The sequence below is a fragment of the Mytilus californianus genome, unplaced genomic scaffold (genome assembly GCF_021869535.1).
Source record: "Mytilus californianus isolate M0D057914Y unplaced genomic scaffold, xbMytCali1.0.p SCAF_2, whole genome shotgun sequence".
In the NCBI taxonomy this organism is placed as follows: Eukaryota; Metazoa; Mollusca; class Bivalvia; order Mytilida; family Mytilidae; genus Mytilus; species Mytilus californianus.
Genome location: NW_026262668.1, coordinates 52,313,511 through 52,340,091, shown reverse-complemented (window position 1 = coordinate 52,340,091; position 26,581 = coordinate 52,313,511). Strand labels below are relative to the sequence as shown.

The 26,581-nt window shown below is 32.0% G+C and overlaps 2 protein-coding genes across 2 annotated transcripts; both read right to left on the bottom strand.

The window, feature by feature from the left end:
• Window positions 1–1,799: 1,799 nt before the first annotated feature.
• LOC127728791 (perlucin-like) lies at window positions 1,800–11,089 on the bottom strand. The gene is made up of 5 exons (XM_052236404.1): window positions 10,817–11,089; window positions 9,705–9,799; window positions 7,496–7,589; window positions 2,364–2,577; window positions 1,800–1,850 (listed from the first exon to the last, which is right to left on the bottom strand). The coding sequence occupies exons 1-5, from the start codon at window positions 10,878–10,880 to the stop codon at window positions 1,817–1,819; spliced, it is 501 nt and encodes a 166-aa protein (XP_052092364.1). The 5' UTR covers window positions 10,881–11,089; the 3' UTR covers window positions 1,800–1,816.
• A 13,859-nt stretch (window positions 11,090–24,948) lies between these two features.
• Window positions 24,949–26,581, bottom strand: LOC127728790 (perlucin-like). Its single transcript, XM_052236403.1, has 3 exons — window positions 26,493–26,581; window positions 25,941–26,151; window positions 24,949–25,027 (listed from the first exon to the last, which is right to left on the bottom strand). The coding sequence occupies exons 1-3, from the start codon at window positions 26,512–26,514 to the stop codon at window positions 24,994–24,996; spliced, it is 267 nt and encodes an 88-aa protein (XP_052092363.1). The 5' UTR covers window positions 26,515–26,581; the 3' UTR covers window positions 24,949–24,993.

Genomic DNA, 26,581 nt, shown 5'->3' with positions numbered 1-26,581 from the left:
TTAGCAAAGCAAATTAAATGTTTATAGAATTTCACAGTTTATTTGCATTTAAAAATCGGTATATCAATAAAAGATGTCAGATGATATTTCTTAACACATGTAAAACCAATTTCGTAATTCGCAATTTTGTTATGTAGGTTGATATGTCAAATCACATTTTAACAATTTCATTTATTTAAATTTCGATTTATCACCTAAGATTTATTTATACGCTCTAAGGAATTTTTTTAAAAGAATTTCTAAGCCCTTTATGTATTTCCAGATGCAAATATTTATCACCATGACACCACAGTAGAAGAACATAGCTTTATTTTCATTACTGTTAAAAACTACACGACGTCAAGAAAGAGTTATTCGCAGAAGCTGAGTTCGAATAACTGTTGAGAAATTTTAAGCACGTCCCTGCATATGCTTTTATAAATGAAAAGTAGAATAGAGAACGGAAACGGGGAATGTGTCAAAGAAACAACAACCCGACCAAAGAGCAGAAAACAGTCCAATGCCACAAATGGGTCTTCAACGCAGCGAGATAATCCCGCACCTGGAGGCGGGCTTGTTACTTTATCCTGCCACTATGATAACCAAACGTACCCCTTGCTATATAGTTTACACACAGTGGCATGCTAAATGAAAGAAATTACAGCATCTTGGGACTTTTTTTTTACCCTTAAGAGGCGGGCTTTTTACTTAAATCTACCACTATGACAACCAAACATACCCCGTGCTATTTAGTTTACACACAGTGGCATGCTAATTGGAAAAAGCATCTTGTGACTTTTTATACCCTTAAGAGAAAATACACAAAATACCGTGATTTTTTGTACAATAGATAAGCATCTTTGAGTTTAAAACCTACAATCTAGTTATATATTTACAAATCAAAGATTATTCTAAGGATAGAAATGACATTGTTTTGTTGGCATATTAATTTAAAAAAAAGTATGAAATTACAGCATGCTTTTCATTTTACTAATTTGGTTTTTGGTTTTGTTGCTATAGTTATTATGCTAGTAATTTTGCTCCTAGCAGTTGAAACGAACCGGCAAACTATTGCATATACCTTGTGACGTGCAGTTCTTTATATATTTTTCATTTGATACAGCACAAATACTTCCTTATGGTTGATGTTTCAATATTACTCTTTCAAAGTTTATTAGAGCTTTAATATAATGACTTACTTTATAAACTTTTGACTGATACAAGTATCAAGGTGAATGTGGGATATTTTGGTTATCAAGAAGTTTAACACAGCTTTGATTGTATTCAGGATTTATCTATCATAACCAGCTGGAAAAGGTTTGGAGGCGCCAGCTATTGCAGCAAGTATACATTTTTATTCATGGCTTGAGCTTTATCTAGTATACCGACAAAAAACAGTTATTCAACAGAAAAAATTAAATAACAAATAAACCTATTTTTCATGTCAGGCCTTTATAGATACGATATGGGTGTTTCTCATTGTTGAAGGCCGTACGGTTGCCTATGATTGCTTAGACCCACTTTATTTGAACTCTGGCGGAGAGTTGTCTCATTGGTAATCATACCACATCTCCTTTTTTTTAAAACTAATTCCATGGTATTATTAAAATAATCAACACCTTAGAGAGCATTTATCAAACAATGGACCAAAAACTAAAACTGTTGTAATATTACCCCGCAAACTACACTACAGACACAGATTGACGTATTATATAAGGGTTCAGTTTTTATGCATTGAAATGTTTTGATCAATAATACTGTCGAATGTGTAGTCCATCAATAAAAATTCAATAAGAATTGTATAAAACAAAAATAGCTTTAAAGTCTTTATTATTCTTTAACCAACAATTGCACTCGTTTCGCTGTCATGCCTACAAAAGAATTATAAAAGCAAAATACTACTAGTACTTGTATGAAAAATATAAAAGGTCAAGTTGAAACTTGAACATATTCTATATTATTGAAATATAATTATTCAGCATGAAAATTAGTAGGTACGAAAATGTGTATTACACTCTATTTTATAAAATTTTATGTTTTAAGCAATCATGGTATTTGTTCTTAATAATATTCTAACGGCAACAGTTTCGTTAATTAATCTTTTAACTATTAACTTTTCTTGCGAAACAATAACATCCTTTTAAATGGAAATACATGAATAACACATATTTTGTCAGAACACGAATAATATCAGGAACTTCGTATCAAAACAGATTACTAGAGCTCGTCATTGCTTTTACATGATAAATGCTGCTGTATCTTTAAAAAATGTCATTATAATGATAAATGAAAAACTAAATTATTTGATCATTTTCATTTTCGCCAAAATTTTATCGCAAAGTTCATGCATTAGACATTACATATTGAGAAAAATATATACTAACTCTTTTTCACAAATGAATCTGTATAGTCCGTTACATGTGACGTCGTTCCATTTCAATTTCCATGGAGCATACATATGTAAGCAGTTCTCGTTTCTTCCGATGTTGTCTGGTACAGTAGGATACCAGTCAGTGAAATTGAACAGCTGGTCTGTTTGAGCCCACATCCACCTTCCTTCTACAACATCATCTCTACCTCCTAACCAATAACTTAGACCTACATTTGTATATGAACGATAAACTTCCAGTGATAATGATATATAGAGACTTATGAAGAAGCAAATTGAACACATTGAATAAGTAAATGGAGATTATTATTTCAACTTTATTGAATACACCTATTAAGTAATATGGACTTATATATGATTTTGTTATCAGTAAATTAAAAGCAAACTAAATATTATTGTTATATACATATACACATTCATGGATCTACAATCTGTCGATACCTGTATCTTGGCATTGCACGTCATGTTTTTCTCCGACTGTTTATTACGTCTTTACGCTAAATCCATTGGATGTTGGATGTGTACGGATTGATAATTTAGTCTTAGATGCATGATTTTTTTAATTAGTTGTTAGTGGCTTTGAACTAGCTGTTAGTAACTGCGAGTACTCTCAGATCTGTGCTTAGTGTTTTTGTTGTTGTTTGGATATACAAGAAAAAAGAAACCGTGTTGCACTTAGTTATACAATCGGTGCAATATCGCTTATGATATTATGAATTTTCGTTCATCAAATTAACTCTTCTTTTTTAAGTCGTTTCTTTGACAAGTTGATTGTGTTAATCGTATCCTGATAACGTTTCCGTTTTGAAGAATATGGTATACCAATGGGGTGTTCAGCTAGATATATAGTGTCAACAAGCAAGTGACACTAACGACTACACGGTAATGTTTCCTGTGGAGATATGGCTTGCATCAATCTGTCCTGTAAGTCATAGCGTCATTGTTGTGACCTATAGCTAGGAAGACAGATTTAAGATATTTTATTTTCATTTTAAACTGCAAGGCTCTCATTCCTTGTTCCGGTTTTGGTTATACTTTCGATGCTTTTATGTATAATCAGTTCTTCCAGCGTTTTTTTTTTTTTTTGGTTTTGGATTTTTAAACATTGCCTCGAGCCTCCTTGAAGATACAAATATTTTCAAAATGCACATCTGGTGCATAACATTTGGTACCCTTAATGCGATTTCATTCATACATATATCATAACCTGAATAAATGCAATATAAACGATGATGCCTTCTATAAAATAAAGCCTGGTTTTTTATATTTTCTATGCGCATGCAATCAATAAATCAGTGGCGCAGCTAGGCCATTTTTACGTGTACGCCCGAACCTCGGCGAGGGGTCTGGGGGCCCCAGCGGGTCCAGGGCAGAGGACATCCTAGTAAGGTACGAACCTCCCCCCCCCCCCCCCCCCCTTTGAAGCTCATGCGTTATCAAGAAAGAGATAACATTTCTATCATTAATAAAATGCTTCGCTGAGCGCAGCCTGATACGACCGCAGAGGTCGAACCCTAAAAAATTGGGGCAAGTTAGGAAACAATATTCAAGCTTGATATTGTCTGAATTTGGATTGTGATCAAATTTTTGATATAATATAGGTTTCGGACACAAAATAAATGTGGTCAAAGATCTTAAAAATTTGAAATGGGACATTTAATTTACCTAGAATGGTCTGATATCCAAAATCTAACAACATGGTTAGATTCAGCATATAAAAAAACAACAATAATTTTATTTTATTGCAGTAGTTGAAATCACAATAAGATGTGCACAATAAGATTCAGCAATTCATACAGACGCAATAATTCAGTTTTTGATGAAATCAAACAAAGTTTAATTTTGGACCCTTTTGACTTCAATGTAGACCAATTTAAAAATGGGGCCAATATCATAAAATATTATACAAGGTTAGAACCCCCAAAAATTAAAGACTTAATTAATCCCATCGAAATCGGTTAAAACATTTGTATTTGTTTTCAATTGAAGATTTCTTGCTTTTGCGCAATACTGTGTAATTGAATATTTCCTGCTATTGTGCAATACTTTGCTATTGCCCAATACTGTGCAATTGAAGATTTCTTGCTATTGCGCAATACTGTGTTGTTGCGCAATACTGTGCAATTGAAAAATAATTTTTTGCTATTGCGCAATACTGTTCAATTGAAGATTTCTTGCTATTGCCCAATAACAGTTGAAGATTTCTTGCTATTGCGTAATACAATGATATTGCACAATCCTGTGCTATTGCACAATACTGTGCAATTGAAGATTTCTTGCTATTGCGCAATACTGTGCTATTGTGCAATACTGTGCTATTGCGCAATACTGTGCAATTGAAGATTTCTTGCTATTGCGCAATACTATGCAATTAAAGATTTTTTTTGCTATTGCGCAATACTGTACAATTGAAGATTTCTTGCTATTGCGCATTACTGTGCATTTGAAGATTTCAAAAATTTGAAGTTTCAAAAATTTTGAAGAAAAAAAATGAACCCCCTCAAAAAAATTGAAAAAATTACTGTGCAATTTTTTCAAATTTTTGAAATCTTCTAATGCGCAGTATTGCGCAATAGCAAGAAATCTGCAATTGCACAGTATTGCACAATAGCAAAGTATTGCGCAATAGCAAGAAATTTTCAACTGTACAGTATTGCGCAATAGCAAGAAATCTTCAATTGCACAGTATTGCGCAATAGCATAAAATCTTCAATTGCACAGTATTGCGCAATTAATTAAGTCTTTAATTTTTGGGAGTTCTAACCTTGTATAAAACAATATTTTTGGATATTGGGCCCATTTTTAAATTGGTCTACATTGAGGTCAAAAGGGTCCAAAATTAAACTTTGTTTGATTTCATCAAACACTGAATTATTGCGGCTGTATGATTAGCTGAATCTTATTGTGCATTTAGATTTTTATTTTGGGCCTTGTTTTCAAATTATTTCATATTAAGGTTTGAAGGATCCAAAATTAAACTTTGTTGATTTCAACTAAAATTAATTTATTGGTGTTTATTTTTAATTTTTCAAAATTTATGTGCACGCCCGGGCGTTTTGACGTAAATGTAGCTACGCGCCTGTAAATGTAACTGTTTCTTTAAATGCCTGTCAATCTTCTTTTATTATTCATTTTTTTTCAGCAGAGGGCAATGCATACTCAATTTAAAAACTTGATGAATAATTGGTCAAATTGGTGGATAGCTTTATAGTCAGAAATATGGCAGTTGTTTTCTATTCGTTCCGTTGGTTAATATAGTCGAGTATTTAAATTTGTCATGTCATATAGACTTCCGTTTCCCCTTTTGAATTAACCTTTGATTTCGGTATTTTCGTTAATACTTTTTATGCACTAAAGTTTGGTATTTCCGTACACATTAAATGTGTTTGCTGTACATTTATGACAAAACATCATTCCCTTTTTAGAATTGGGTATTTCTTGTTTGTCCCTTTTTGTGATATAGCCCTGTACCTGTTTTATCCTCTCAAGTTTAGGTCCTTATAATCCTTGGCTTTCACTTTTAGTATGAGCGTTCCTTGTGAAGGTATGTCCAGAAAAGCGCTAATGCTAATATTTTTCTTTCATACGTATAAGTAATTTGATCAGGTAGTAGTTGAGTAGGATGATCTGACTAGACCAGATGAACGGATATATATATATATATATATATACAATATAAAAACAAAACGTTAGTCTGTGCCGTTGCATTTTTCATTTTTTAGATCAACCTTGAAGTATCGAAAATATTTTGATAAATTTTTTTTTATCATCACATATCGCCTATATAGTTATTTAAGATACCTAAAAGAAAAGAAAATATCTAAAATATGGAGTCAATTGTGAAAAAAAACTTTTGACTTACAAAGTGATGGACGTCATAGGTCGAGAGTAGATAAAAAAAAGACGCGAAAGATACCAGAGGGAATTCAAACTCAAAAGAAGAAAATAAACAGACAACGCCATGGCTAAAAAAGAAAAAGACCAACAGAAAAAAAATAGTACACAAAACACAACATAGAAAAGCTAAAGACTGAGCAACAACGAACTCCACCAAAAACTGGAGGTGATCTCAGGGTAAGCAGATCCTACTCCACATGTGGCACCCGTCGTGTTGCTCATGTAAGTACAAACCCGATAATAAGTCTAATTCGGTAGGTCACATTCGGGAAAAGGGAACGTGATTATAGTTACGACATTAGGAACATATCCGTCATCATCTGTGAAACGGATATTCCATAAAACTGCTTGTTAACATATTCACATATCTATCTGAACACTTAATTGTTACACCATATCCCTTGAAAGGTTGAACAGGCAACATTGGAAAATCTGCGATACCCTAACGCAACAACGTCAGCGTTTCGAGCAAGAAGAGCGTAATAGAACATTATTTAAGCCGAATGAAAAGTTAACTCTATGCGGCTAAGCATGCTCAATGATAAATGTGTAAGATATTTTGAAAACGTCATATCGACATTTTAAATTGTATATAACTCGTACATGTGTATCATGTGTATTAGAAAGAGGTTGGATTAATCTTCATTATTTAAAAAAGTCATGTGAGCTGATGTGTCAAGTAATCATCCATATAGTATTTTCAGATTTAGAACACTATGAATGAATGGACTAATTTACAGAGGAGAATTTCCACCCACTCAACTACCCTTGGTTTTGGTTTCGGCTTATGGTGAAGATATCTATCTATGGCATGTGCAGAACAATTTACTAACAAAATAAAATCTAATGAAATGTTGGTTTGTATCTGATGAAGACATCAAGGACTGCCGCTTTGATAAGAAGGATAATACTTCGAAATTGAAAACTAAGAAATGATAATACACAGGTATATTTCTCTTTAATTGAATATAAATACAACAAGCAATTGATCACTTATATTTTATCAATTTATTTAGAGATGTCATTTCCATAATGATTGCCTTTTGAATAAAGAATTTTTTATACAATTATCTTACATTTGATATAAACAATTTGTTTTATAACTGAAACATATATCAAAATATTGTATTAGTCTCAAATATTTAATAGTATAAATATTCATTTAGTTTTCGCTTCAAAGACATGAAAAGAAGTGTTGAAAAGTTGCACTTTTCGAATTTTCATACAAACCTGGTCCTTCAGTTCTACACATGTTAACTAAAAAGGTCGACTGTTCTTTGGATTGAACTTCAGCAAGGCGGGCGTTGTGGGCACGACAACTGAACTAAATATAAAAGGATTTATGATTTATCTGATTGTTGTGAATATTTTAATAAATAAAAAATGGTATCAAATAATGATATTAATGAAATTATTGAAAATAATGATAGATAATAATCATTGATGAAAAAATTATGTTGGATGATTGCCAATGAGAATATATAAAAGAGACCAAAGAAAAATACAATATCTCGAAATCTACAAGTCACTGTATAGCCGCCAGCAATTTGCCGTTTCAGATCTAGAATATAATACAGTATGGGTATTTTTTTCAGAAACTTACGTTACCATATTTGGAATTGTACGAAACGTTCAAAGCAATAAATATTCGACCAAAGAGATAACATTAATTTCATTTTTGAGTGCTAGTTATGAAATAAATAATACTTTTTTGGTTTCAAAAACGGCAAAAAACAAAAACCGACCAAAGACAAACAACAGTACACATAACAAAACATAGACAACTAATGACTGAGCAACACGAATCCCACAAAAAACGGCACTGAATCACGTAAAGATTATAAACTGAAAAGGGAACTTGACAACAAATCTTTCAACAAATGCTACAAAGAGGAAAAATCACAAGGAGATCTGGAAATACATTAATTCTTATGTCTAAAACAAGAACAGAAATTGGAGAACTGCTAACCGAATAAAGTGATGAAACATCTAAGAAGGCTGATGATGACAAAGAAAAGGTTAACATTTTATCAATATTTTTTAACATTGTATTTACAAAGAAACCCGAAGGTAAGGTTTCTACTTTACGGATAAAAGATACTAAGAGTTAAATGCCACAAATGAATATAAAGAATCAAGAAGTATTTAAGATACTGAGTGGTGTGAAATTTCATAACTCTCCATGGCCAGAATGTAGAAAAGAGCAATAAATCATTAAGAACCAGTTTATTTGTTTAAACACATTTTATTTGCTTAAATATGCAAAAAGGATGAGACACAAGTTAATCAAACTTATAAAGTCTTCTCCCACAAAAAGAACCAGTATTGATCCAAGTAGTTGCACACAATAGCGCTATTTTGTTTTTAGAAGGGCAAACAATGTATTCCTAGTACATTGTAAATATAAGCTTGTGAGCCGTGCGTCAGTTGTGTGCAAAGTTATAGAAACATTAGATCTTGAGCGCATTGTCAAACATAGGAAAATTAACAAGTTCTTTACTGATCGCTATTATGGATTTATATCAGTTAGATAAACGTCCCTTCAATTGTTAAATGTCCTAGACTAATGGTTAGAACCCCTTGAAAATTGAAAATCTAGTTACATTAGTTAAAAATCAAGGATCTAAGTTGGGCCCTTACTTTTTGTAATATTTTTAGACGACTTACCAGAGCTTTTCGACTCTGACGTATACCTTTTTGCATATGATACTAAACTTCTTTCAATACCACTGCTAGTGGAATTCTAGTCCCCGATTGTATATTGTTTAGTTTACATGTTAAAGTTTGTGATCAAGTCAGTTTAAGGAAACCAATACTGAAAGGTTTCTGATAGTTGGTATTCAGTTGTACACGAACGGGCACGTCTCAATTCAATAAGGATTATTTCATTTTGCCCCGCCCCCTCAGTCATAGTCTATTGAATTTTGAGATGTTTGCATAGTATACATGTTAACATGTGTGATTAGGTCAGTGTAAGCTGAACCACTGTAAGTCATTGATGTTTTGTCTCCAGTTTAATAAGCATTTGCACGTTTCATTGAAATTTGTATTATATAGATTATATAGCCCCGCCATTTCATCATGGTTCATTGACTTTGGAACTTTTACGTAGTTTACATTTTAAAGTTTGTGTTTATGTCAGTTTAAAGGTAAAGTTTAACCACTTAATAACAGTTGAATAAGCATTGCATTTCTCATTTCCGTGGAGGTCATTAGGCGCTGAACATTCAGTCATGGTTCATTGATTTTGAATGTTTTGCATGTTTACATATTATTTCCATTTTAATTTTAACATTTTCATTATACTTTCAAATTACACAAAGGCGAGACATATCTCTGTGTCAACAGTTTATTCAAATTAGTAATATATGTCACCTGTAAGATATACTTGATCAATTTTTGGATATGGACAAGTATTTTATAAATTATTTTAAAATACCTCAGCATTCAACCAATTAAAAAGTTCATGGCTGAAAAAATAGCAAGATGAACCAAAGTGATGCCATCCTATTGGGCATTCAGTGCTTCCTTTATCTGAAAGTATATGTCAAATCAATATCTGATAACTCTACGGTAAACATAAATACAAAAAAATATAAGGAATGGTTGGTAATAAATAACCAGTTATGTGGATTAGTTTAGACATTATAATTTAAATAAATGTAAAAAAAAATAAATCTTAGGTTTTAAGAATTAAGCTTGTCCTTGAATTACGCATTTGATTTTGTTTGTTACTACATGTATTTATATCTAAAGATATACCTACACAATTGCGAATTCTCCATTTAATTTGTTTATTTGTTGAATATAAAAGATTAAGTAAAAAACTTCATAGGTTGTTTAAACTTGTGTCTGATCATATTTGTCTACTTGTGTTATAAAATCAAACTAAAACGTATATTTATTGGTTCCTGATCTTTATTTGTTTATAGATATATACTTTAAGATTGAGTTGTATGGCTTTGAACATTTATTTTTCATTTTCATTCCCTCACCAAATCTTTCTCTTATTTTTCCAACTTTCGCTATACAAAGCAATCATTGATAAACGACAATTATATACCAAAAAGTTAAGGTATTTCTCACCTTTTTCCCAAATTGCATTGGTAGTTCTCAACTATTGTCTAACATTAAACTGTTTCAAGTTTCATCCCCTGAATTGCAATTTTCAAGACACCTACAGCCCCCTTCCCTTCACCATGTTTTAAATGGAGTTCGCATTGACTAATCTTTAGCAGTTTTCAGTACAGTTTCTTTAACTTTTTTTATTACACCCTATGTATCTTCTCCTTAGTTGCAGATATCTATATTCATATTCAATAATTTTGAAAGATATATATTACATGAATTGGTCATACGGTCTATATTTTGTGATTTTAAACTTTGTTAAAAAAAAACATCCATCTTAGATTTCAGATTTGTATCAGACTCAGTAGTTTTACCACCATTCTCACACCAAAGGGTTATATTTATAGAGAGAAAGACAGAAAGATTAATCGAATTAAAAAAAAAGAATTATAAACAATACATTAATATTATGAACATACATACCAGGAAAAGTCAGCAAAAGCAGTAGATTCAATATTGAAAACGAGTTTAGAAACGTGGTTCCCATAATATCATAAATTCTTATCTGTACTACCGTTGATTTCAAAGTAATTCAAACGCCTTATCAAAATTTTAATCTTTAACTGGTATTGACCATTTGGTCAACCAGTAAACGATAGCCTGAACATCCAGTGCATGAACTAGTGTCATATTTAAATGCTTGTATACACACATTTGAATATGGCACTATTTTATAACAGTGATTTAATCGCGGAATTTCTCAAATAAAAATCGCAAATCTTCAAAATGTCCAATGATCAACATTGCTTTCCCCGTGCTAAGCGGTGTATAATATTGTGTTCCTGGTCGTAGTACGTACGTTCGCATGGACGTTTGTTTGTAGTGTACGTGATAATCTCCCCAAACAAAAATCTTAGAATTAAGAAAATTTCACAATGTTAACACCATGTAGATTGTGCCGTACTTTTAGGGAAAATTGTTATTTTTGCTTATCAGGAAGGAGAGACTAATGGTCAAAAACGAATTTCGTGACAACTAGTCAATCTGTTCCAACTTTATGGAAATAAGAAGATATTTGATTGGTATGATTACCAATGGAACATTTATCTAACAGAAATAAGAGGACGATGATTTTAACAACTGCACGTTACCCTATGGCCTTAAAAAATTAGCCTTACCGATACAGATACAATTCAAAAGAGGAAATCAACGGCCTGCATGGTTTATCTACTTAGGATATAATTCAGAAATTTGAAAATTGAACCAAACTCTCACATTTGCAAACTTGACCCATAGTATCATTTTTTTTCGATTATACACAACAATACGGGTCATTAGTGAACAGTTAAAGCCTAGAAGACAATGCATATTTACAATAAAACTAAATTAAGGCAAAAGAATAAGTAATTATTATTTGTGGATCCGGTGAAATATTTTACTAAGGGATGGAAAACAAAAAATAATTATAAAAATTGTTGTCATACTTCACGATTTAAAAGAGGCAACAGTATAGCTTACCTATGTTCCAAACTTGTGAATCCATTTTAAATACTGTTAACCAACTAATTTTCGCGAGTAATTTATTTTCACGAATTTCGCGAGAAGAAAAATAACGCGAATATAGATCGTCGCAAATATGTTAAACTTCGATATTTTCTTATATTAAAAATTAATACATCAATGAAATTAGAACATGGCCGCGAAGTTGAATAGAAACGACTAAACGCGAAATAAAGTATCCGCGAAAATAAGTTGGTTTACAGTATACAAACCAATTAAAAAAGTTTAAAACCTGATGGAATCTCAAGAACTTCAAACCACCAAAGACCGCTTGCGTCGACAGCTATGCATACATTATTTTCACCAGAGGGTATAGAACGTATTTGAAATATTAAAAGCACGATGGGTGCCACATTTGGAGCGGGATCTGCTTGCCCTTCCGGAGCACCTGAGATCACCCTAAGTTTTTGGATGGGTTCGTGTTGCTCAATCTTTGGTTTTTTATGTAGTTTTTTTGTGAACTATTGTTTGTCTGTTTTCTGTTGGTCTTTTTCTTTTTTAACCCATGGCGTTGTCAACTTATGAATTTGAATGTCCCTCTTGTATCTTTCACCTCTCTGTCACAGATCAGTGTCTTTTGTGAGACACAGACCCATCATCTTAAAACTTTTCGTACCATTCAATCAAAACAAAATTAACACATCTTATTCAAAGATATCAGAATTTATGACGTAAATCGTATACATGATAAAGAAAAAAAAAGGTTTGATAACATAGTTTTCCAATAAGATTTAATGGAAAATAAAACACACCTAAATATCAAATGCACTGACTCGAACATTAAATTTATTTTAAAAACAGAATAGAAGAAAATTGTGAATTTTATGCAGATCGCCCCTCGATGGCCGAGATATATGCAGCATGTCTTCGGATTTAGAATACAAGTTTGTTTAACTATTGGTCCAATAAAATCTAATAGCAAAACGACTTGTTTGCACATTGATATTTGCTTATCCTATTATTTCAGAACCATCTCCAGAATACCTACAAAAGAAAAGTTCAATATTTCACCAAAATATATGAAATAAAGATATAAATTTAAAGTAAATTCAAAGCCGTGTTTTTACCTGTTCTATCTTTTTAAAGATCAGTTATATTTTTTTTGTACTTGCCATATTGCATATAAGCTCAGGTTTGTCAGTCTATGATGTAAGTTTCACAGCCAATAACATAAGTAGAAAACTCAGACATATTACATATTACATATTTACATTATGTCTTACATTTCTTAAGGCAATCAAAGACAACATGAGCAGAATTACATAATATATCCTTGATTGAACCTATGTTATACAACTGAACAACGATACCTGATCTAGCTGATCAATCAATTTATTTACAGACTTCTTAAAATCTAAAACACGTGCGCATCATTTTTAACTTTTGAACATTTCCAACTTACAAGAACTCAAATCGTGACGAGGTCGAATTATTTAATCATAGTTTATAAAAATATAGGAAAAATGAAGCAACAAGCGTACTAAACAAGAATAAAACATAGCTATTAGTGAACTGTGTACTGAATCTTATTCACAATTAAATGTTGTTGCCAAATAAAATGATCACCGATGTAATAAATGGATCTTAATTATAAATTTAGTATTAAACAGAGAACAATAATCTTGCGGAAAAGATGGTATACCGCAAACAAAAGGTGCAAAGGTTTTTGTACACCATATCCGGATTTCGACTATTAATGTCTCTTCAGTGATGTTAGGAATCGAAACGGTATTTGGAAAGCTATACACTTTACCTCAATTAAGGATAGACTCTTGAATTTTGAGGAGTCAAAATAGGATGAACAGATCATATAAACCCGAAGGCAAATATAATACACGCCCAAACGAAAAAATCTAAAAAAGTCTAAATTAAAAACAACGTTCAAACCTATGATTGCGTTGGATAAAAACCGCAATTTTTATACGTGTGCATGCAAAACAAATTTCTTGTTAGAGGGGTATAAATACAGCACAAACAACATTTTCCAAAAGACCAAAAAAGTGAAAAAGTATATTTTAACAAAACGCAACAAAACTAACGGCCTAATTTAATGAATATATATATATATACAAGTCTAAATTGAAAACAACGTTCAAACCTATGATTGCGTTGGATAAAAACCGCAAATTTTATACGTGTGCATGCAAAAAAAAATTTCTTGTTAGAGTGGTCTAAATACAGCACAAACAACATTTTCCAAGAGACCAAAAAAGTGAAAAAGTATATTTTAACAAAACGCATTTGACTAACAGGTCGAACAACAAATGTTCTTAAACCCTGCTGACTGCCATTTGCGATTGCCAAATAAACGGATCACCGATGTAATAAATGGATCTTAATTATAAATTTAATACTAAACAGAAAACAATAAACTTGCGGAAAAGATGGTATACCGCAAACAAAAGGTGCAAAGATTTTTGTACACCATATCCGGATTTCGACAATTAATGTCTCTTCAGTGATGTTAGGAATCGAAACGGTATTTGGAAAGCCATACAATTTACCTCAATTTAGGATAGACTCTTGAATTTTGAGGAGTCAAAATAGGATGAACGGATCACATAAACCCGAAGGCAAATATAATACAAGCCCAAACGAAAAAATATAAACAAGTCTAAATTGAAAACAACGTTCAAACCTATGATTGCGTTGGATAAAAACCGCAATTTTTATACGTGTGCATGCAAAAAAAATTTCTTGTTAGAGTGGTCTAAATACAGCACAAACAACATTTTCCAAAAGACCAAAAAAGTGAAAAAGTATATTTTAACAAAACGCATTTGACTAACAGGTCGAACAACAAATGTTCTTAAACCCTGCTGACTGCCATTGGCGATTGCCAAATAAACGGATCACCGATGTAATAAATGGATCTTAATTATAAATTTAATACTAAACAGAAAACAATAAACTTGCTGAAAAGATGGTATACCGCAAACAAAAGGTGCAAAGGTTTTTGTACACCATATCCGGATTTCGACAATTAATGTCTCTTCAGTGATGTTACTAATCGAAACGGTATTTGGAAAGCCATACAATTTACCTCAATTTAGGATAGACTCTTGAATTTTGAGGAGTCAAAATAGGATGAACGGATCACATAAACCCGAAGGCAAATATAATACAAGCCCAAACGAAAAAATATAAACAAGTCTAAATTGAAAACAACGTTCAAACCTATGATTGCGTTGGATAAAAACCGCAATTTTTATACGTGTGCATGCAAAAAACATTTCTTGTTAGAGTGGTCTAAATACAGCACAAACAACATTTTCCAAAAGACCAAAAAAGTGAAAAAGTATATTTTAACAAAACGCATTTGACTAACAGGTCGAACAACAAATGTTCTTAAACCCTGCTGACTGCCATTGGCGATTGCCAAATAAACGGATCACCGATGTAATAAATGGATCTTAATTATAAATTTAATACTAAACAGAAAACAATAAACTTGCGAAAAAGATGGTATACCGCAAACAAAAGGTGCAAAGGTTTTTGTACACCATATCCGGATTTCGACAATTAATGTCTCTTCAGTGATGTTAGGAATCGAAACGGTCTTTGGAAAGCCATACAATTTACCTCAATTTAGGATAGACTCTTGAATTTTGAGGAGTCAAAATAGGATGAACGGATCACATAAACCCGAAGTCAAATATAATACAAGCCCAAATATATATATATATATTCATAAGATAAATAGTAAAATAAGTAAACAAGCAACAAGCGTACTAAACAAAAATAAAACATAGACATTTGTTTACTATATATTTTATGAATATATATATCTGCAGATGTGAAAATTATTTTTTTATATAATAAAAACAAGGCCTTGCATTAGACACAATAAGATGAGAAAAATATATACTGACTCTTTTTCACAGATGAATCTGTATAGACCGGTACATATAACGTCGTTCCATTTCAGTTTAAAAGGGGCATACATATGTAAGACTCGTTTCTGCCGATGTTATCTGGTATATTATGATACCAGTCAGTAAAATTGAACAGCTGGTCTGTTTGAGCCAACATCCACCTTCCTTCTACAACATCATCTCTACCTCCTAACCAATAGCTTAGACCTACATTAGTAAAGTTAAGAACAATAACACATAGAAACTTACGAGGCAAAGTGTATACATTGAAAACAAGTAACTTTCACTAGTATGTTTGATTATTCGGTTTCAGAAATTCATGTTTCAGATTCAATGTGTAATACTTTTTGCATATAAAGTAAATATGATTTGCCAAAAAGTCGAATAGTCCTGAAAGATGAGAAATAATAGGTAATTTGCAAACAAACTGGAATACTCCTGAAAGATGAGAACATATTAGGTAATGTCTCAAAACTTAAATGAAGTTACAATGTATAATATTAAGATTCTTTAACATTCCTTTACGGAGCATAGCCCAATTGTAAACCCGAACCAGAGGTTAATCAGACGTACAACATTTGTAACGCGTTCGTCACAATGTCACAAATGGGATTACAAAGTACCATTACTCAGCTACTTTTGAAAATCAAGAAGAGAAACAACTAGACACGGTCAAAGATGGATTAACACTTTTAAATTAGAACCTCCATTCCGGAATACAGGATCATTATTTACCCGAAGAGATAAACATGGATCCCAGATCATATCCTGTTTAAAACATTGATATTGTTTCTTCTTCCCTTTGCGACAGATAATTGACGAAAAGGATGTGAATGTTCAGATTTTCAAAAAATGTTTTCTAGAAAAGCGCCAACTCTACATAGAGAATATCAAGTGAGAGTAGATTGGAGTAACCGCGATTGTGATTTGTTCACCCTTGTAACCGCAGGTGTTCAGATCAACAGTTATAAAATATGCCACATGTGATTTTTTTCGTTACAGCTGAGAAACAAAAATGTCCTCGAAGAGATAATAGTTTACAGAGCGATGGTCGTAGCGACAAGTATGGCGGACAAAAATTGTATCACGACGGTAAGGAAATATGGGATAATTTTAAAAGCATAGTTGGTGTACAAAATGCACTTGTTCATTCTTACATTTTTGCGCCAAAGTCTCTGTGAAAAACGACCATCTGCATCAGTTTCGTCCAATCAAACTGATAGCGTTTCATCAGTCGACAAAAGAATCACAAAAGACATCTGGTTAAATGTTACCTACGAAATTTTATGGCAACGCTCATATCCAAATCAATGTCAAGCAGATAGAATATGAACTAATTAGGCATCCCATCAAACACATCTTTGATATTTATGTAATGGGTTAAATTGTGGCTTAAATACTAGGGTTCAATATACCAGTATTAAAACCACGGAATGAAGAAACAATTTAAGTGCTAAGTCACAGAAAGATACAGTTTCAGATCGTATTAATAAAGAACAATGTAACAATTTCATATACGGTCCAGTTGGTCATTTAGCTTTTGATGAGTATCGAGTGAGCCTGTTGGGAGTTGCTGGGGTAAATATTATAACAAGAAGCGGCTGATTTTGGATTTGTCCTCACCGCACACCGATGAAGACGTTAACTTAGTATTATCTCTTTGATAGCAAAACAGTATTACAAAGTAAAATATATTCTGCATTTACTGAACGACTTTCTTAATATTGATACACAAAAAGTTGATACTGAAGGAAAAATGACCGTACTATTGAACCGGTTAAATATTCCACTTACGGCACATAAAACAATGGGTCCACTAAGGTGCATCAAATATATTGGTAATATGTTAGACACAGATAAATTAGAGGCTAGATTACTTGTGAACAAAGTAGAACAAATTTGCCAATTTATCAATTCCATGTTTCAAAGGTCAAAATGAACGAACAAAGAATAGCTTCAACTATGGGTTTGACTTTCTTTTCCCCCTGTTTTTCTTTATCAGCTAAACGTGTGTGCTAGTTTTTGGACATTCTATTTTTATGTCTTCTAGCATCACTGAAGACACAGTTGTCTAAATTAAGTTCTAGTTCAGTGAAAGTGGTACCGTTAATGTCATTATACCATTTGAACTTTACATCAGTTATGGGACAAGGTAAATCTTTTTCTTTTCTTATGAAATTATATACTAAGGTCAAAGAATTTCATTTCTATGTTGATTTGCATATGGAATGTCGACTTGACTTAGAAATTAACTCCGATTTCTACATAGCTGGAACGGAATACACATGTTTACAACTTCAATTGGACTTTTAACTTAGATATCCAACTATACAACAACGTATCTTCCACACTTGGGTGCGGAGATTATTATCAAGGAAAATGGTTTTGCTTAACGTGGCCAAAAATAATGACATTTTTTAAATGATAAAGCGTTATCAATGGTATACCTAAAGCTTTATCCGATAGTAGTACCTGATCGTTTTATTGGGTAAAAAATGGAAATGCAAGACAATTCTCTTCCGTTATGTCAATAAACCTACTGTAGCAATTGTAAAAAGGAGAGATCAAAATGTAATGAAATAACGAACAGTTTACGTGGTACGCATGTGCAAATTACTGCCCATATATTTAAAAAAATATCGAGGGTCTTAAAAATAACAATAGTGACGCTTTAACTCGTTTACAATTGAAACAATACCACAGCCTCTGCTATCATTATTTGAAGTCAGGACATCCTTTTCCTTTAGAAACGTCTTTGGATGATTTTTTTTTTATCTTCATGAATGGTAATAAACTTTTTAGGCAAGGACCGGTCAAATTTATACATGGCTGAGATGATTTCCAGGGGCGAAAACACAATTGTATTAAAATAAAAGAATCCTTAACATATGCCAATTGATTATAATTTGTGTTTAATAAAACTTTTTGCCAACAGATATGCCCATATTATAAATCAGTTGTCTGATGAATAGTACTTGAGTTTCCAACTACAAGATGTTGGCTTGAAGTTGTGAATGATACATATTTATTACTTTTGCAGTTTTGATCAATGATAGGCAAGTACATCGTGCATTTGATAAGGTGGTTAAGATTCCGGTTAACTAAGTTATCCCTCACCTAATTTTAAAGTATCGGTTGCATATGAGTTCTATTGGATATTCTTGGTCGTTCACTTCTAGAACTTTGGGATGATTGACATTAGTAAACAAAATATTGATACAATAAGCAATTGGTTATTCATTTTAAACTAATGAAGACAGTAATTGCCTTTTGAATAAAGAACATTTTATGGAATTATCTTTCATTTTGAAAGAAACAATATGTTTGTTGTTTTTTGATAACTGAAAGTCGTATCAAAATATTGCACCATTCTCAAATATTTTATATGTAGTGTATTTTACGTTTGAAAGAAACGAAAAGAAGTGTTGATTATTAAAATTTTGCATTTTGTATTGATTCTGTCAACTAGCTGCATATTTTCGAATTTTCATACATACCCGGTCCCTCAGTTTTACACATGTTTATTAAATATGTCGACTGTTCTTTGGATAGAATTTCAGCAAGGCGGGCGTTGTGGGCACGACAACTGAACTAAATATAAGATGATTTATGATGACCCCATAGGTTTTGTATGTTAAAATGAAAATGAAATACATAATGAAAAAAGACACAAAGTTCAGATCTAAGAGTACTCACAGTTAACGACTGCTAGTTAATAGACAATACAAACCTAAAAATAAACAACGTTCCCCAAGACTAAAGTATTTATCTGTATACACCTAACGAACTTAATGGACATCCGTCAGAATAAGTCTGAGAAAAGTATGACCTTGTGCAATGCCAAAATAAAGGTACATAATATTTTTTTTAAATTTATCAATTAAATGGAATTTATAAGGATCGTACTTAGTTATACCATAAACTTGGATTCATAACAGATCTGCTATTAAAGAGGCGCAATTGGTGCTCATAGAAATACCTACTACCTGTTGATAAACATTATTGCCGAAACGTACATAAATGGTGTCAAGTAAAAATTGAAATGAAGCTGCAATTTGTTTTAAAATTATGATATCTATTTTTTTTAAAAGTGTACACCATGAAACAGATAGTTAACCTTTATATACTGCCTGATCACGAAAGAAAGTTTACTGTACATTTGCAATGGAATGCACTGCATAATTTGGAGTTTCCTTTTCCAGATTTTTTTTCATATTGCATTAAATACAGATCTGTACTATTTATATCGACCATAACCGTGGATAAAAGTAGAAAGCATGGGTAGTTTTGATTATAACTTTGCATTCTAAACAAAATATCAGAAATGTATATGTGTAGGCTTTCCACCCATGAATCACTTTTACATTATTCTTAGCTCTAGTGGTACTTTTTACCTCAGCTTGTAACCAATGAAAACGTTCATGGCTGAAGAAATAGCAAGATGATCCAAAATGATGCCATCCTGTTGCACATTCAGTGTTTCCCTTATCTGAAAGTATACATTTTATAACCAATTTCTAAAACCGTTACGGAAAACTTTCAAACATAAGAATAAGAGCAATGAAAAACCAATTAGATTTTTTAGGTTTGAAGTTACATTTAAAATAAATATACATGAAATAAATTTTGAAACTTTATAAACTGTTTTTGATCTTTGACAAACATTAACCTGTAATGGTCACTATTCAGGATTAAAGATAAACCTACATAATTACGCATGATCTATCTAAGTGGTATATTGATTGTAATTGTCAGTACTTTGGAACTGACATGATTTATAACAAACCTTTCTAAAATTGTCTGTTTATAAATTTTGAAATTATAAAGAAACTAAGGTTTCAATTCCCTCAGGCAAAGTTGACCTTAGATGGATTTGGCTATTTTTTGGGGTATTTTTTTTTGTCATATAGCTCTTCAACTGTTTCGGTTCTTATACATTCTCGGCTTTCAAATATTCAGCTTTGATCGTTCCTGATGAAGGTAAATCAAAAAGCGCTTCAGACGCATGAACTTATTTAACGTATTGTTTTGTTGTAGTATGTTAAGAGAACACTTTCCTTGTCTCTTGTTTAAAAGAATGTTGCTACAAGATTAAACTTAAATATTTATTAATTGGTCCAAGATCTATATTCATGTATGGAAATACACTTTTTGAGGTTGAGTATTTTATGAGTATGGCTTATTGTCATCTCCAATAAAAAATGGTAATTGCTTAAATCTCAATAATATATATATATTTTAATTATTCTGAGAGAATAATATGCATATGCATACAATGACTAGATGGTCTACATTTTTGTGACTAAAACTTTGTTCAAAATTTGTACATCTACCTTAGAATTCAAGTTTTTATCAAAATCACAAATCTTACGAAATTTGTTCTATTTATCGATCTATCGAGAAAATAAACCCATTATGTTAAACATATTTATATTTTGAACATACATACCAGGCAAAATCAGCAAAATCAGAAAAATCAGCAAGTAAAATACTTCAAACCGGTTCACAAACATTATTCCTATATATCCTAAGTACTTATCTGGACCTTGGTTAATTTCAAAGTGATACAAAAGCCTGATCAAAATTTTAATTAGTTTCTGATAGTCTGAAACTTTACACAGAAACATTTAGATATGGCACTATTTTCAGTATTGATTTAATCGCGAAAGATCTCAGATGAAAATCGCAAAACTTTGAAATGTCCAATGGTCACCTAACACATATATTGACTTTGGTTACCTCTGATTACCTTTCACAGAGATTGACTAGGGTTCACCCTGGTCACCTTACAATGATATTCTTGCACTTTCTGTTCGACGTACACATCAACTGTACCTCAAGTACAGACCGATTGAATCTACATACAACCAACCCCGATGAATACTAATGTGTGTTACCATTAAAACTTTTAAAAGGCTTTGTCTACTTGAGGTACACATTAACTGCACCTCAAGTACAGACCGATTGAATCTACATACAACTAACCCTGATGAATACTAATGTGTGTTAGCTATTGAAACATTCGAAAGGATTTGTGTACTTGAGATACACATCAACTGAACCTCAAGTACAGACCAATTCAATCTACATACACCCAAATATAATAAATATTAATGTATATTACCATCAACACTTTGGACAGTCTTTGTCTACATGCAGTACACATCATTTGTACCTCAAGTACACACCAATTCAATTTTCATACACTCGAAACTTAATGAACAGGAATGTCTATTACCAACAACAATTTTGCCAGGTTTTTGCTACTAGACTTAAAAATCAACCGAATCTCAAGTACAGACCAACTACGTTTACATAAACCAAAACCTAAGGAACATTAATATGTATTACAATCAAAACATTCGACAGGCTTTGTCTACTCGACGTACACATCAACTGTACCTCAAGTACATTGATATCCCCTTCTCCATGAGGAAGAGGCTGTACTGTGTTCTGATAGGCGTATGTACTGTATGCACGTATGAACGTCTGTTTGTAATGTCCGTGATTATCTTCCCAACCTTTAATCTTAGAATTTTTTAACTGTACACGATGTCAAAACCATATAGCTTGTGTCGTATTTTTTGGCGGAAGTATAATATTTGCTTATAAGGGCAGAATTATGGTTAAAAACGAATTTCGTGACACCCAGTCGTTTTGTTAAAAAAATATAGAAAAGAGAGATGTGATATGATTACAAATGAGACAGTTTTTAAACAGAAATGAAAAGGAAGATTATTTTAGCAACTACAGTCTATAACCATACGACCTACAACAATGAGCATAACCGATATCAATACAATTCAAAAGTGGAAACCAACGGACTGATTTATCTACATAGGATAGAAAGTTGGAAGTTGAACCAAAAGTCACATAACATTTGCAAACATGACCAAATTGGTATCCTAATTTTCATTTTACAAAATCAATACGCGTCTTTACGTAACAATCAAACTTTGTAAGTCGGCCATGCATATTGACACAAAACTTAACCAATAGAAACTTTAGGAATAAGTTACTTTTTGGTGATCTTGTAAAATATATCCATAAAGGGACATTTAAACAACATCAGTTGGAAATTAAATAAAACAACGTTGTGACCGTTTCAGTATTAAGAATTATGCGATGCAGTGTCTTTGAATTGAATGCTGTCTGCTACAAGATTGGAAGATATAATCACTGACGCTGATTGGTTGAGACAATTTGAAACCTTCTAAATGCCTTTCAATCCCACAGGGTATCGGTTTTAAACTCTTTATTTTTTGTACTTTCTATATTTCAACAAAACTTTACTGTCCCGAATTTAAAGGTTTTTTGTATTATATTGTGTTAAATATGACAGCAGTATGTATTTAATTTTAAACTTGTGTAAGTAATATGTTCAATAGAAGACAAAGTATTGGAAAAAAAAACAATAAAAAAATTGATTTACTTATTTTCCTTTTATAAATAAAATTTCAATATACCCATTAGTGTACAAAAAAAGGGTTTCTTTTGGCGTCATAATAACATATTCCCATGGACATGTATATATCTATTCTTCAACAGACATTTAACACCATTCATCTCAATCTTAGTTTAATCATAAAGAAAGAGAGTAAAAAAGGATCTATGGGATATTATGCGCGTAACATTCTTTATTTTATTTTTTTATTTTTTGTCAGAACTCCGTCAGAAAATTTACATATTACACATTACCTCCCTTCTCTATACATGTATCAGGTTTTTATCAATTCAAATTAAATTTTAAGGTGCAAAAAGGCTTTCACCCCCCAACAAACATTTGATTTGTGTGCAAATGTTCAATAACAATGTGTGTGTTATTTTTATGCATCCATGTAGTAAACACTTACCATTTTCAAATATAGCAAAGAGACGGGTAGCTTTTTGAAAAAGCTAAAACTTGTCATACTGTACGATTTACTAAGAGGTAACAGAAAAGTTTATCGTGGTTCCAAACTCGTGAATCCATTTTGAAAATACAAATCAATTAAAGAAGATTAAAACCTGAGAGAATTGTTCTCCTGGACTCCAAACCAAACAAGACCTGGTTCGTCGACAGGTATGCATACATTATTTTTTTACTATAGAGAATAGGACGCAAGCGAAAAATCTACATAACCGACGACTATTTTGGTTTCGTTCAAATCTATGACCGCCAAAACATGTCTCGATCTTGTTTGACACAGACCCATCTTATTGATCAACTAATTTGTAATGTTGACCGTAAAACTTACGAAGAGTCGATTTCAGTCTACCTTCCTCACAACTCTGCTGGAGGAGTCTTTGCGTTAAGGATGTTCGCTACTCTGCTTCAAAAAAACAAGCTCTCTAAAAGACTGTTATAAATTGAAAGTATATGAATAAAGGAACTAAAAAAGCTGAAAATATTGAAGGGTCCGTGTGCTTGTTTTCGAGATATAAGCCATTGAAAATTTGGCGGGAAGTGATTCTCTCTAGATTTTTCATACATTTAACATTGGCAGCTTTTTTCTTTCTAAAACTATTAAAAAATAACAAGGATTTTATAAGATTTTCAAATATAGCTTTTTTAACTATATTTAACAAAATTATAAAAAGAAAAGTAGGGGTTAACGGGCAAAATATTTATTGGCATGACATGGATAAAACTAGAGGATTCCGAATATCTGACAAAAACTCAAAAACAAGAGGAGCGAACGTCCTTAAGAGCACACATCGATTTTATTCGTTTTTTATATAAATATGCATGTTTCGGGCATCAGTCTTAGTACCTAGTTGTGTCTGCTGAGATTGATTATTTGAGGAATTCATTTTGTACAGACCTCTTTAAATCATAAAGATTTTCGTACCGCTTAGTCAAAAACAAAATAAAAACATCTTATTCAAAGGTACCGAAATCTATGACATGATCGAACAGTATATATAGAAACAATGGTTTGATAAAATATTTATCCAATAAGATTTAATAGGAAATATAACACGCCTAAATTTCGAATTACAGATTCGAACATTAAACTTTGTTTACACAATGCTACACTTTTGAACACTATATAAATGGGTGTGAAGTTACAATAATTATGCACACAGAATGTTATTAAGAAAATTGTGAGTTTGATGTTGATTGCAACTCGTTGGTTGAGTTGATAAATGTGGCATTTCTTCGGAATTAGAATACAAGTTTGATAAACTATTTGTGCAGTAAAATTTAATTGCAAAACAACTTGTGTGTACATTGGCATTTGATTATCCTACTATTTCAGAATTATCTCCAGGATACCTACAAAAGAAAAGTATCATAGTTCACCAAAATATATGATTGACTGATTGTTGGTTGCTTAACGTCCAGTAGAAAATGTTTCGTGCATGTGCATGTCAAGTAATTAAAAATGAAATTTATTATGTAGGTCCTGTAATAAAGATTGTCTGGGATGAGGTTCTCGAAACTTTGGACTGAATCTTGAAAATGAGGGTATATTGGATAGGGACATCATTTTGCTTATCAAGAGACCACCTACGGACCACTATAAGAGTTGTTGCAAGGGTTCTTAACCTGCAAAGAGAGTGACACTCTCTTTAAACGAGACATCGGATTTAACTATCTCATTCTGACAATGCTGGCGTGCGTACTTATACACTTTGGCAAGGGTTTTACTGTCGGTCGGAAGATGACCTAAGTGACCATATTTATATTCCCAAGTCTCCCTTGGATCCCAACATATATGAAGTAAAGATATAAATTAAAAGTAAAGCCCTGTAATTCATTTTTTACAGTTTCTATATTGTATAATAAGATCAGGTTTGTCAGCTTGTGGTGTAATTTTTGCAACCAATAACATAATTATGTGGAATACATCAGACATATTACACGTTACATGTGACACTATAATATTATCTTATATTTCTAGATTTCAAAAGCAAACAAAGACATTAAAATAATTGTATAATGTATCCTGCCAGTGGATTGAACCTATGATATACCACTAAACAACGTAATATGTTTTAGCTGATCAATTCATTTGCAGAATCTTAATCTTTTTTGTATCATATATAATTATTCAAAAAACATTTCCCTTACAATAACTAAAATTGTGACGTGGTCGAATTAGTTTATCATAGTTATATTGATATAGGAAAAAATTTAACAAACATGAATGAAATATGGATATCAGTGAACGAATAAATATACTGACTCTTTTTCACAAATAAATCTGTTCTTCTGTGTACAAGGGTAATCATTCCATTGCAGGCCTTCTGCAGAATACATGTGTAAGCAGTTCTCTGCTCGAACCCCATTCGGTTCTCCTGGGAACCAGTTTGTATATGTTACGACCTCATCTGTCGATGCCCAGATCCAAGTCCCTTCAATTATATCATCTCGTGCACCCAACCAATAACTTTGTCCTAGAATAACATATAAAAATGAAATATGCAGAGAAAATATATTATTTTAGAAAATTTATAGAAAATAAACCATGTCAAACTTGATTTGGATTAAATATTTTCTTGAACATTTTCATTCAATGTGCATGTAAATATAAATTAGATTTGGGAAAAGAAACTATGTTAAAAAATTTCAAATATTTTTTGAAGTCATGACACATGTGCTTTTGTTTATATATAAAATTTAGAATGGAAACGGGGAATGTGTCAAAGAAACAACAACCCGACCAAAGAGCAGAAAGCAGCACAAGGCCACCAATTTATATATATATTATATTTGAATGGTTACGAAAATGACATACCTGGTCCGACAGCTATTGACATATTTATCAGATAGTCTGACTGTGCTTTGCTTTGGACTTCAGCCAGACGAGAATTATGTGCACGACAA

What these genes read in the sequence shown, in the direction of transcription:
- LOC127728790 (XM_052236403.1), bottom strand. Translation starts at nt 26,514, where the DNA reads ATGTCAATAGCTGTCGGACCAG. An exon ending in GTCAATAGCTGTCGGACCAG is followed by an intron (nt 26,152 to 26,492) that starts GTATGTCATTTT and finishes ATGTTATTCTAG; the next exon opens with GACAAAGTTATTGGTTGGGT. An exon ending in AGATTTATTTGTGAAAAAGA is followed by an intron (nt 25,028 to 25,940) that starts GTCAGTATATTT and finishes TTTCTTTTGTAG; the next exon opens with GTATCCTGGAGATAATTCTG.
- LOC127728791 (XM_052236404.1), bottom strand. Translation starts at nt 10,880, where the DNA reads ATGGGAACCACGTTTCTAAACTCGTTTTCAATATTGAATCTACTGCTT. An exon ending in GCTTTTGCTGACTTTTCCTG is followed by an intron (nt 9,800 to 10,816) that starts GTATGTATGTTC and finishes ATATACTTTCAG; the next exon opens with ATAAAGGAAGCACTGAATGC. An exon ending in TTAATTGGTTGAATGCTGAG is followed by an intron (nt 7,590 to 9,704) that starts GTATTTTAAAAT and finishes TTTTATATTTAG; the next exon opens with TTCAGTTGTCGTGCCCACAA.